Source organism: Oncorhynchus masou, chromosome 32 (genome assembly GCF_036934945.1).
Source record: "Oncorhynchus masou masou isolate Uvic2021 chromosome 32, UVic_Omas_1.1, whole genome shotgun sequence".
NCBI lineage: Eukaryota > Metazoa > Chordata > Actinopteri > Salmoniformes > Salmonidae > Oncorhynchus > Oncorhynchus masou.
The window spans coordinates 24,373,525-24,387,048 of record NC_088243.1 but is presented as its reverse complement, the minus strand read 5'-3'; the positions used below and the strand labels follow the sequence as shown (position 1 = coordinate 24,387,048).

Here is a 13,524-nt window from a genome sequence, read left to right as displayed (position 1 = left end):
CAACGACACCTACCATTGTGATCACACATATTAAGTTAACCTTGTAAACTACGTATATAAACGAAGGAGTGACTGAACATATCATACAGAAAACAGTCACTTACTGCTGCGTTTTGGGATCATCAGAGTGCTGGATGTTGTCAAGGTGGGAGGCCACAAAGCTCCTGACCTGTGGGTCCTGCTCGTCATTCAGCGTGGTGATCACCTTGCTAAGGAGTGCATCGTCAGGACTCTTCATAAGCATCAGATAAGCTGCCACACGTTTCTGGACGGGGTTCTCAGCATCCTGGTACACCTCCAAGAGACTTTCTCTGACCTGTCATTCACAGCACAAACCTTTTAGCTTCTTAGTACAGATTTTTATTGATAGGATTATGAACAGTGTGCTAAGTAATAAAAGTATATAACTGAAGAGAACTCAAAGAAGAACGTTGAGAATTTATTGAGTAGGTTTAGGTGGTGGGTATGGTGGTGGGCATTGAATCACCTCCTGGTCGATGTCCATGAGTCTGAAGGCCTGAATTGCTGCCTTCTGGACAGATAGAGAAGCCCCCTTCTGCACACAGTTCATGAGGGACTTCTTCAAGCCCAGACCGACATCACCGGTAGATTTCATAGCTTTACCCATAACACCTACTACCTGGAATATGTTTGTGAAAGAATTAAGTTGCAAGGTGCAATACTGACTAGCTGTATATGTATGTTAGGTATACAACAACACAATACTTAAAACAATACTTTTAATATTGCGTATAAGCGGTTGTATACCCTTAGTGTCAGGAAAGTCATATCCTCATTCCCTGAGCAGTCTCCCAACATGGTATCCATGAACTCTTTCACATCTTTGACCTCAGCGGTGGGATGTCCTGGGTGGAACCTGCAGATGAGTGTTGGGAATATGTTAACAGTGCTGAATTGTGTTGTGACTAGGGTTGCAAAATTCTGGGCACTTTCAATAAATTCCCTGGTTGTCTTGAAATCCCGGTTGGAGGAGTATAAGCATTAAGCAGGAAATCTGTAATTCTCCAACCAGGATTTCGGGAAAACCAGAGAATTTATTGAAAGTTTTGCAACCCTAGTTGTGATGGTAATTATTGCCCTATGGTGGTTAGCTTCAACAATTAATTGAATACAAAAATCTAAAAAGTTACAAAGCTGTTATGGTTACAGTCAAATAAACTTCAACGATATTTCCCTCTCCCAAAAAAAGGCAATTGATGAGATATCGATGATTTCAGTTATTTTGAGGTAGAGTAAAAATAGTAAAGAGTGTAATTTCACTTACTTCCTGACTGTGTTTGCCAGAGCGTACATAATGGCTTTGCTCTGCCTGTGTTGGGCCACACTGAGCATGTCTCTGACCCGGTGGGAATCAGGGCTCGACTGGAGGCTAAGGGCGTACACAAAGGCATCCCACTCCACAGCGTTGCTGTCCATCGTCCTGATGACTTGGAGGATGGCACTGGTGCACTCTGGTGTTCCACACTGGGCCAGGGCCTGCCAGGTCAGCATACCACCCTCCACCATCATCTCTTCCACAGCCGGGCTCAGTGTCTCGTTCCTAAGGGCACGGAGCTCGGAGACCAGTTTCTGGAAGAGACCTGGCCTCCTCTGGCCCTGGTCAGTGCTCGACAGACCGCTGAGGTCTCGCAGCGTGCTCAGCACAGCTTCTTTGGTCTGAGTAGGAGCCTTGTCCTCTGGGTACTCCATGCGAAGGGGTTGAATGCGGCTGGTTTCAACCTCTACGTCAACGTACAGGGAGAAAAGAACAGGTATGGAAAATCCTTCAAGAAGTTCCCTTCAACTCATGTTATCTGCTTAATAATTGACACTTTACTTGGCATATAATGGCCAAACGACAGGGTCATGACCCAAGCCAAATGAGCTGAATTTAATGTTATAAACTGACAGCTTTCATGGTATCAGTATGTAATTGTTAACACAATGCTATGCAGCTCTTATAACAAGGGGATATTTTTAGCAAGAGCCATCACAGATCGCAACAAACACAACACAACACTTCCTGATAGTACAGTACATGCCTTCATGTTCCTTACCAACGACTCTGTTGTTGATCTTTGCTGAGTCTTTCAAGGTCAGGCTCTGTGTCACCACAGATGATATTCCACTATTCCTGCAGATGGATAACAATTGGCTTTACTGAAATCAATTCAAATATTTTTGTAACACGCACAATTTAAGTTTGAATATTTTCCAGTGATAATTACAAGAAATGACCGGGATTCAGGTATTCCCGTTGTGACGACCCTCCCACTCTGTCTGCCGTATTCTCTCTTTGTTCTTGTTTCCTTATTAGGATGCCGGTGGGCGGAGTTGGGAGGGTCGTCAGCTACATGGGAAACACCTGGGCCCGGTGTGTCCCAGGATAAATACACCAATTCCCCATTCATGGAGGAGACTCTCTCCATGCAGACACCTTTCTAGATTTGGTTGTGTTTCTTAGTGTTTTTTTGATTTTGCTTAGGCATCTTTCAACACCCTGCATTATCACATTCATGCATGCAAAACACTCACTTACGCTACTGATTACTGATTACACACACCATTGTACTTAGTTATTTATTTAATAAATATATGTTTTGTTACTCCTTATCTCCACGTTGTCTCCCTTTTGTTACGGGCTTTGAGCCGGTTCGTGACACGGTTCAAATCGGAAGTGCCATTTTAAACATAAAATATCAGCCATACTGACATGATTATGCCACTGTAAATGGAGAAATATACACAGGAATTTAACGTTGTTGTTGAATTTGTTTGATGCAATTTAATCAACTCAAAGTTCTCTCAAAGTCACCACACTATTTCGTTGATGCCTAGTTGATTTTTTTGTTTTTTTTACAACTTTTTACTCCCCAATTTGTAATTACAGTCTAGTCCCATTGCTGCAACTCCCCTATGGAATCAGGAGAGGCGAAGGTCGAGAGCCATGTATCCATGAAACACGACCCTGCCAAGCAGCACTGCTTCTTGACACACTGCTCACTTAACCTGGAAGCCAGCCGCACCAATGTGTTGGATGAAACGCCGTACAACTAGCATTTGAAGTCAGCGTGCATGTGTCCGGCCCACCACAAGGAAAGGAGTCGCTAGAACATGATGGGACAAGGACATCCCGGCCAGTTAAAAGATCCACTAACCAGGGCAACGCTGGGACAATTGTGCACTGAATCATTGGTCTCCTGATTGCGGCTGGCTGCGACACAGCCTGGGATCGAACCCGGGTCTGTAGTGACGCCTCCAGCACTGTCTTAGACTGCTGCGCCACTCGGGAGGCGATGTAGCCTAGTTTTAATGTAGTCTTATGAAGCACTGATGGCCGATTGGTAAAATATTATGAGGTCTAGTGAAAATTACATTTGTTTTAGTATATCTTTGACTGAAAGATGTCAGACAGCTTGTTGTCCCTTTTCTCTCCCCTGGCTTGCACCTGGCAATTGGGGAGTTGGGGGAGGTTGTGGCTGTTTTTACTTGATGATAATACACTTATTGTGGTAACTTTGTCCCAGGGAACATGAAATTCTCCGCTATACAAACAGATAAGCTAAACAGGCCTAGGGTAGCAGAGGAGAATCATGGCTATTGCAGTTGATAAATTGCCTGTGAATCTGACCAGTATCCCACCGTGAGCTCACTTTTGTTAGCATAGGCCTAACATCATGACACAAAATTGCAAATGTCTATTTCCTCAAGCGCATTTGTGGACACAGTGTATCCGCCATTTTGTGATTAGCAACAGTTTATATTTTGAGTCTCTGCCAGTGCCACACGTTAGTTTGGAAATTTGAATGTATGGATATTGAGATTGGACATTGTCTACTGTAACTGCGTCGAGAGGTCGAGTGTAGCCTGCACACTTAGTAAGCAATTATATTTACAGAAACCATGCAAGTAGCTATCACACTAAAAATACATTTTTCTATATAGTGCCAAATAAGGGTTATTTGGCTTGTAAAGATGGCATATCCTTTTAGGTGCTATATTGAACCCTTTCTGAAGCTTCTATAAAGAACCATGCTCAATACAGTTCTAAATGGAACCGTGATGGTGCTATAGAGAACCTGTTCCCAAAAAAGAACTATTAAAAAAAGGTTATATTTATCACCAGAAAGGGTTCCGCTATTTTATCGCTACATCCATTTTTGCCGCTGTACAGAACCCTTTTCAAATGTTCTTTATCAAATCAAATGTTACTTGTCACATGCGCCGAATACAACAGGTGTAGGTAGACATTACAGTGAAATGCTTACTTACAAGCCTTTAACCAACAATGCAGTTTTAAGAAAAATAAGTGTTATGTGCGGTAGCAAAGAGAACAGTCTATGGCTGCGGTCCAAACACTTAAAATATACACCCTATCCCCTCAGCCCTCAAATGACATGGTTAAAGTATGGTTAAAATTCCATAGTTTTTATTGTTGTGTTAATTGACAAGTTGAATCAGGTGTGCTAGCTCTGGAATGGCTGGGGGTCCCTGAGGAGAGGTTTGAGAACCTGATTTAGACATCAGTTCTCAATTGACGCAAGGCCAATTATGAGTCTTTCACAAGACACCATCACTGGACATAATCACATTTAACATGTAATGGCATAGCACAACAGATTAGATAAACTGGAATGACACTCATTCACTGTTGCACAAAAAGAGCTGTGAGCAAACTATCACTGTGAACCGCAAAGAACCATTGAAAGGCTCAAAGGGTTCTTTGAGTCATTATAGTTCCACACAGAACCCTCACCCTTTTCAAAAAACCCTTGAGGAACACTCTTTTCTTAGTTTGTAAGGGATGTTTTCTATCAGGGACTTCATTTTGAGTAAATATGGTAAGCTGCTAGCATTGTGATGACTGGACTAATGTATGAATGAAGCCAGCGAGTTGATATGTTGCAAGTGCATAGTTTGTATTTCTGCATCTAGGCTAATATGCCCTTCTCGTTCTCTGCATATTCTCTCACCAGTTGTGATATGTTGGGGGATTCTTGGGGAGGGTAGGCTATGGCCATCTTTTTTTAGTGCTGATCTGATGTATAATGTAGGCCTACTTGGTGTTTCCAATGGCATGGTAGAAGAACCCGTCACACGTAGCGCTTTGAATTAATTGCGACTTTGCGTAATAGGCCCACAGTAGGCTACAACAGCGCACACTCACAATCACACACACACACACACACACACACACACACACACACACACGCACGCACGCACACACACACACTGTGTTGATTGATCATACCATTATTTATCTCAGGGAACGAGAATGGGTTTGGGCGGGAAATCATGGTAACCCAGTTCCCGCAATTAAACCCTAGCACACACACTTGCACACCGCACATACACATAAATGTTTGTCGGTGACTTACTCATGTGAGAAGGGCAGAAAGATGTGCTTTTCTGTGCACACAGCATTGGTCATATGCTTTCTCCTGTTGTCAAACTGATAGTTGCAGTCCTGAGTACTACTGATGAGCTTGGACAAAGGACCATGCTGAAGAAAGAGTGATAGCCATATAATTACATTATTATCTTTTTAAAATTTCCTGAAAATCTCACTTTTGAAGTTATAAGAAAAGACACATATCTATCAAAATGGCTGTATGGTTTGTTCATGGACTTCCTTGAAATGTCATATATTTTATAGACTATAATTGCTCTAAAATAACATGACATCATATAATATCATATTATATGTCACCTTTAGCAGTCACTTTGAGAGCAAACATTTTTGTACAGGTGTATGATTTTAATTTGATCACCCTGTTGTTGCAGGAAATTTGTAGTGTATTCAAGGTAAAAAAGGCTTCTAAAGTTTGTAATTTTCACTTTTGTATCAACCCCTACAAAAATGTCCATTCATTATAATCCACACAATATTTCACATTTCCTGTTGCTGTAGGATTATTTTTCTACTGTGAGAAACTGGTCAAATTAAGATCCTATATCTGTATGGGTGGACCCAGAGGGAACCCACAACATTTTCAACACAGTGAAGTTGTACAGGTTTAATGTTTTTGAAGTCATGTCTCACCAGGCTTGGGAGGAGGGCCAGGGGGCTGCTGGGGAGCTTCATTCTGCGGAACTGGTCACACTGAGACAGATCTCTGGTAAGGGTCACATCTGTATCAATGTCCTTCCTGGAGTTGACTGTGTAGTCAGTCTTGCACAGGCCATGCACAGTGTTCTAATGAGGAAAGGGAATATACATCAATATTTCCCTCACTTCAGTGCAATAGTGCACTTCTAAGAAACACCTGACCTACCATAATGTTGTTGCTCTCCTCCATGACAGGGACGTTGAGTGCGGAGATGATGCCCCTCTTGATGTTCAGGATGTTGACAGGCTCATCTGGCTCTGGGTAGAGGCGTATCCCGACGACCGGCTCCCATGTGATTTTCAGAGGGTTCCTGAATACAAACGACACACCAGAAGTCAACATTGTCAAATTAATTATAGTTGATCTGTTCTTTCACTGGACTAATAATAATAGACTAATAAATAGTGTTATTAATTTTACAAGTGAAAAATGATTGAAATGGTTAATAAAAAAAGATGGAAAGTGAAGGAGAACATTTTAAGTTTAAATCATCAAATTGACAATACATGTTTTATCTTTATGGTAAATGTTTCCACTGACTTCTCCATAGCAGCCTGGAAGGCATCAGCTCCTGCGGCTTGTCTATACACAGGCTCTCCCTGAGGGTCGATGACCGACACCTCACTGAGAGCACAGTTTGCTGTGTGAAGAACGAAGCTGCATTCTTGTGGGACTTCGAGTTCAACCTAAACGAGGAGAATGATAACAAGAGAGGTGAAGCAAACAGAGAGAGGGAGGGGCAGTAAGATAAGAGCTCCCCCGTTTAGAAACAATAAAAAGTGTAGCCACAAAAACAAACAGACATAGGCTTACCTGACATGTGACTTTGGGGCCATTCCTGAGTTTGGATGGACCAGTCACACCATTTTTGCTCTCTGTTGTGTATTGGTACACATATTTCTTTAAGGTCTTAAACCTTGCTGACACTGGAGATCACAAATAATGGGCAAATCAATTTGAAAAATGTCACTGAATGCACAAGTATTATATCAAGTATTATATCATTTTTATCAATACTTCTAATATATTTTGGACTCACCTACACATTCCAGGGTTTTTCTCTATTTTACTATTTTCTACACTATAAAATAACAGTGAAGACATCCAAACTATAAAATGACACATATGTAATCATGTAGTAACCAAGAAAGTGTCAAACAAATCAAAATATATTTTATATTTGAGATTCTTCAAAGTAGCCACCCTTTGCTTTGATGACAGCTTCACACACTCCTGGCATTCTCTCAACCATCATTATGAGGTAGTCGCCTGGAATGCATTTCAATTAACTGGTGTGCCCTGGTAAAAGTTAATTTGTGGAATTTCTTAATCCATTTGAGCCAATCAGTCGTGTTATGATAATGTAGGGATGGTATACAGAAGATAGCCTTAATTGGTAAAAGACCAAGTCCATACTATGGAAAGAATAGCTCAAATAAGCAAAGCGAAATGACAGTCCATCATTACTTTAAGACATGTAGGTCAGTCAATGTGGAAAGTTTCAAGAACTTTGAAAGTTTCTTCAAGTGCAGTCCCAAAAAACATCAAGCACATTAGCTCTCATGAGGACAGCCACAGGAAAGGAAGACCCAGAGTTACCTCTGCTGCAGAGGATACATTCATTAGAGTTACCAGCCTCAGAAATTGCAGCACAAATAAATGCTTCACAGAGTTCAAGTAACAGACACATCTCAACATCAACTGTTCAGAGGGCACTTCGTGAATCAGGCCTTCATGGTCGAATTTCTGCAAAGAAACCACTACTAAAGGACACCAATAATTAAGATAGACTTGCTTGGACAAAGAAACACAAGCAATGGACATTAGATCGGTGTAAATCTGTCCTTTGGTTAGATGAGTCCAAATTTGAGATCTTTGGATCCAACCGCCGTGTCTTTGTAGGTGAACGGATGATCTCTCCATGTGTGGTTCCCACCGTGAAGCATGGAGGAGGTGTGATAATGTGGCGGTGCCTTGCTGGTGACACTGTCAGTGATTTATTTAGAAATAAAAGCACACTTAACCAGCATGGCTAGCACAGCATTCTGCTGTGATATGCCATCCCATCTGGTTCATGCTTAGTGGGGCTATCATTTGTTTTTCAACAGAATAGTGACCCAAAACACACCTCCAGGCTGTGTAAGGACTATTTGACCAAGAAGAGTGATGAAGTGCTGCATTAGATGACCTGGCCTCCACAATCACCCGACGTCAACCCAATTGAGATGGTATTGGATGAGTTGGACTGCAGCGTGAACGAAAAACAGCTATCAAGTGCTCAGCAAATATGGGAACTCCTTCAAGACTGTTGGAAAAGCATTTCTCGTGATGCTGGTTGAGAGAATGCCAAGGCTGTTCAAAGCTGTCATCAAGGCAAAGGGTGGCTTCTTTTAAGAATCTCAAATCTAAAATATATTTTGATTGGTTTAACACTTTTTTGGTTACTACATAATTCCATGTGTTATTTCATAGTTGTGATGTCTTCACTATTATTCTACAATGTAGAATATAGTAAAAAAAAATAAAAAATAAAAAGTTTGAATGAGTACGTGTCCAAACTTTTCACTGGTACTGTACTTCTACATAATGCAAAACAAAACATCATTTTTTTTAATGAAGAAAAAAAGAGAAGGGTTTCCCCTTAATTAAGTCAATATTTTTTACACAACATCCTGGGTTCACAGTCGAAGTTCCAAGTCACCACTTGAACCCTGGACCTTTACTGAGTAAATGGAAATTCTCTTAGTGAATAACATCAATTGTACAAATCATGAACATCATGGCGCAAGAGTTCAGATCCAGCCATGTTATCTCTGTTATCTCCAGTTCCACTAAAACTCAAAAACCAGGACAGGCATCGATCTAAAAGCATTTATTTACTGAATGTAAGATTAACAGTGCAAGTAAATTCTTAGAGACTTACATGGGCATGATGACATCTGTTCATCAGCATTCTCACTGCCTTTCTCTAAAAAGCAAATAAAAGAGTCCTAATTTTTGTGAAAAATGTTACATTGGTGTAGCATTTATTTATACTGACAAAATATAAATGCAACATGCAACAATTTCAAAAACGTGACTAAGTTACATTTCATACAAGGATATCAGTCAATGAAAATAAATTCATTAGGCACTAATCTATAGATTTCACATGACTGGGAATATAGATATGCATCTGTGTGACCACCATTTGCCTCATGTTGTGTGACACATCTCATTCACATAGAGTTGATCAGGCTGTTGATTGTGGCCTGTGGAGTGTTGTCCCACTCATCTTCGATGGCTATGCGAAGTTGCTGGATATTGGCGGATACTGGAACACGATGTCGAACATGTCGATCCAGAGCATCCCCAAAATGCTCAATGGGTGACATGTCTGGTGAGTATGCAGGCCATGGAAGAACTGGGACATTTTCAGCTTCCAGGAATTGTGTATAGATCTTGCAACACGGGACCATGCATTATCAGGGTAGCCTAGTGGTTAGAGCATTGTACTAGGAACCGGGAGGTTGCAAGTTCAAACCCCTGAGCTGACAAGGTGTCGTTCTGCCCCTGAACAGGCAGTTAACCCACTGTTCCTAGGCTGTCATTGAAAATAGGAGTTTTTTCTTAACTGACTTGCGTAGTTAAATAAAGGTGAAATTTAAAAAAAAATCATGCTGAAACATGAGGTGATGGTGGTGGATGAATGGCATGACAATGGGCCTCAGGATATCGTTGCAGTATCTCTATACATTCAAATTGCCATTGATAAAATGCAATTTTGTTCGTTGTCCGTAGCGTATGCCAGCCTATACGATAACCCCACCGCCACCATGGGGCACTCTGTTCACAAGGTTGACATCAGCAAACCGCTCACTCGAACAATGCCAAACAAGTGGTTTGCGGTTGTGATACCGGTTGGACATACTGCCAAATTCTTTAAAATGACGTTGGAGGGGGCTTATGGTAGAGACATTAACATTTAATTCTCTAGCAACAGCTCTTGTGGACATTCCTGCAATCAGCATGCCAATTGCACGCTCCCTCAAAACTTGAGACATCTGTGTCATTGTGTTGTGTGACAATCCTGCACATTGTAGAGCAGCTTTTTATTGTCCCAATCACAAGGCGCACCTGCGTAATGATCATGCTGTTTAATAAGCTTTTTAATGTGCCACACCTGTCAGGTGGTTGGATTATCTTGGCAAAGGAGAAATGCTCACTAACAGGGATGTAAACAAATTTGTGCACAACATTTGAGAGAAATAAGCGTTTTGTGCGTATTTACAATTTCTGGGATCTTTTATTTCAGCTCATGAAACATGGGACCAACACTTGACATGTTGTTTTTATATTTTTGTTCAGTATACTACATTGTCACACCCTGACCATAGTTTGCTTTGTATGTTTCTATGTTTTGTTTGGTCAGGGTGTGATATGAGTGGGCATTCTATGTTGGATGTCTTGTTTGTCTATTTCTATGTCTGGCCTGATATGGTTCTCAATCAGAGGCAGGTGTTAGTCATTGTCTCTGATTGGGAACCATATTTCGGTAGCCTGTTTGGTGTGGGTTTTGTGGGTGATTGTCCCTGTCTCTGTGTTTGCACCAGATAGGGCTGTTTTAGGTTTTCATGGTTCTTGTTATTGTTAGTCTGTTCATGTATAGTTTTCTTCATTAAATAACCATGAATAGAAACCATGCTGCGTTTCCGCCTCTCCTTCACCACAAGAAAACCCTTACAGAATCACCCACCACAACAGGACCAAGCGGAGTGGTGACAGGCAGCGGCAGCAGGAGCAGTGCGAGGAGTACTGGACATGGGAAGATGAGTTGGATGGAAAAGGACCCTGGGCACAGCCTGGAGAATATCGCCGCCCCAAAGAAGAGCTGGAGGCGGGGAAGGCGGAGAGGCGCTGGTATGAGGAGGCAGCACGGCGGTGTGGATGGAAGTCCGAGAGTCAGCCCCAAAAATGTATTGGAGGGGGGCTCACAGGAAGTATGGCGAAGCCAGGTAGGAGACCTGCGCCAACTTCCTGTGGTTACCGGGGGGCTAGAGAGACCGGGCAGGCACCGTGTTATGCTGTGAAGCGTAACAGTACATTCCAGTACATTCCAGCTCCGCGTATCGGCCGGGCTAGAGTGGGCATCGACCCAAGTGCCATGAAGCCGGCTCTACGCATCTGGTCCCCAGTGCATCTCCTTGGGCCGGCTTACATGGTACCAGCCTTGCGCATGGTGTCCCCGGTTCGCCTGCATAGCCCAGTGCGGGCTATTCCACCTCGGTGCACTGGCAGGGTAACTGGGACCATTTAACCGGGTAAGGTTGGGCAGGCTCTGTGCTCAAGAGCTCCAGTGCACCTGCACGGTCCGGTCTATCCGGTACCACCTCCACGCACCAGCCCTCCGGTGGCAGCCCCCCGCACCAGGCTGTCTCTCCGTTTCATCCCTACAGCTGCTCCCTCCTCTCCAGCGCTGCCGGAGCCTCCCTCCTCTCCAGGGCTGCTAGAGCCATCCTCCTCTCCAGCGCAGCCGGTGTCTCCCGCCTGTTTTGCGCTGCCAAAGCTCCCGCCCCTCAGTCCAGAGGTGCTAGAGCCCCTCATTCCAGAGGCGCCAGAGCTACTCAGTCCAGCACTGCCTGAGCCGCCCGTCTGCCCAGCGCCGTCTGAGCCGCCCAGCGCCGCCAGTGCCGCCCGTCTGCCCAGCGCTACCAGTGCCGCCCGTCTGCAAGGGGCCGCCAGTCAGCCAGGGGCCGCCAGTGCCGCCAGTCAGCCCAGAGGTGCCAGATCCCCTGCCCCTCTGTCCAGATCCCCTGCCCCTCTGTCCAGATCCCCTGCCCCTCTGTCCAGATCCCCTGCCCCTCTGTCCAGATCCCCTGCCCCTCTGTCCAGATCCCCTGCCCCTCTGTCCAGAGCCCCTGCCCCTCTGTCCAGAGCCCCTGCCCCTCTGTCCAGAGCCCCCGCCCCTCTGTCCAGAGCCCCCGCCCCTCTGTCCAGAGCCCCTGCCCCTCTGTCCAGAGCCCCTGCCCCTCTGTCCAGAGCTTCCGCCCCTCTGGGGGGGGGGCTGTCACACCCTGACCATAGTTTGCTTTGTATGTTTTGTTTGGTCAGGGTGTGATATGAATGGGCATTCTATGTTGGATCTCTATTTCTATGTCTGGCCTGATATGGTTCTCAATCAGAGGCAGGTGTTAGTCATTGTCTCTGATTGGGAACCATATTTCTGTAGCCTGTTTGGTGTTGGGTTTTGTGGGTGATTGTTCCTGTCTCTGTGTTTGCACCAGATAGGGCTGTTTTAGGTTTTCACGGTTCTTGTTTTTGTTAGTCTGTTCATGCATAGTTTTCTTCATTAAATAACCATGAATAGAAACCACGCTGTGTTTTGGTCCGCCTCTCCTTCACCACAAGAAAACCCTTACATACATTGAATCTGTGTAAATGTCAGACATGCAGTTGAGCATACATTTTTAGACAAACTATCCAAAATAATTTAATGTCATTAATTAAAGTAGATTGTAGTATAGAATATAATTATGTCCCTAATATATTACTAAAATATGTATCTTCCTATATTGACTAAATAAAATGTGTGAATAGTTTTCACTATCTTATGAAAATCGGAGAGTAATAAAATATAAAAACTTACGAGCAAAGACATTGGTGCTCAGAAGAAGTAATAGCCAGATCTTGGGGTTCCCCATGATGGGCGCTCAACAACAAAAAAAGCTCTGTCCCTTATGTTGGGTTGAGCTCTCTCTCAACCGTAACTGATTCACTAACCACAGGACCTAGATTGTTTATAATGTCTCCCCATATCTCTCCTAGTCCCTCCCAAAGACAGCCCAACTGAGAGCTATGGTAGATAAATCAATGTTGCAAATGTTGTGGCCAATCCAAAGGTCATCAACTTTGATTAGTTGAACAAAGGAGAAAATTGTCACTATTCTAGAATATGTGAATTGCACATATTGCACATTTGTCAGTATTGATGCCCTAATCCATGTATAGCTTTTAGAAAAGTTAGGTTTTCGTACATGATTTAAATTACACAAAAGTTTAATATAGAGATGCACGCTGAACAGTAGGGTTTGGTATATACAGTATCAGTTAAAAGTTTGGACACACGTACTCATTCCACGGTTTCTCTTTATTTTACTATTTTCTACATTGTAGAATAATAGTGAAGACATCAAAACTGAAATAACACACATGGAATCATGTAGTAACCAAAGACGTGTTAAACAAATCAAAATAAATTGTATTTTTGAGATTTTTCAATGGAGCCACCCTTCAATTAACAGGTGTGCCTTGTTAAAAGTTCATTTGTGGAATTTCTTTCCTTCTTAATGGGTTTGAGCCAATCAGTTGTGTTGTGACAAGGTAGGAGTGATATACAGAAGATAGCCCTATTTGGTTAAAGACCAAGTCCATATTA

General features: G+C 43.1%; 1 protein-coding gene across 2 annotated transcripts in view; it reads right to left on the bottom strand.

The window, feature by feature from the left end:
• The window catches only part of apoba (apolipoprotein Ba), a 39,541-nt gene extending 26,680 nt beyond the window's left edge, over positions 1–12,861 (bottom strand). The window contains exons 1-12 of one of the 2 annotated variants that reach the window (XM_064953538.1): positions 12,736–12,861; positions 9,034–9,078; positions 6,924–7,036; positions 6,651–6,796; positions 6,276–6,420; positions 6,044–6,196; positions 5,379–5,503; positions 2,058–2,134; positions 1,286–1,742; positions 769–877; positions 488–640; positions 105–316 (exon numbers count right to left, since the gene is read on the bottom strand). In XM_064953538.1, the coding sequence (XP_064809610.1) occupies positions 105–316; positions 488–640; positions 769–877; positions 1,286–1,742; positions 2,058–2,134; positions 5,379–5,503; positions 6,044–6,196; positions 6,276–6,420; positions 6,651–6,796; positions 6,924–7,036; positions 9,034–9,078; positions 12,736–12,790 (1,790 nt within the window). In that variant the 5' untranslated portion in view covers positions 12,791–12,861. The remainder of the gene's footprint in view (positions 1–104; positions 317–487; positions 641–768; positions 878–1,285; positions 1,743–2,057; positions 2,135–5,378; positions 5,504–6,043; positions 6,197–6,275; positions 6,421–6,650; positions 6,797–6,923; positions 7,037–9,033; positions 9,079–12,735) is intronic. The other variant, XM_064953539.1, reaches the window with a different exon arrangement.
• Positions 12,862–13,524: the final 663 nt, after the last annotated feature.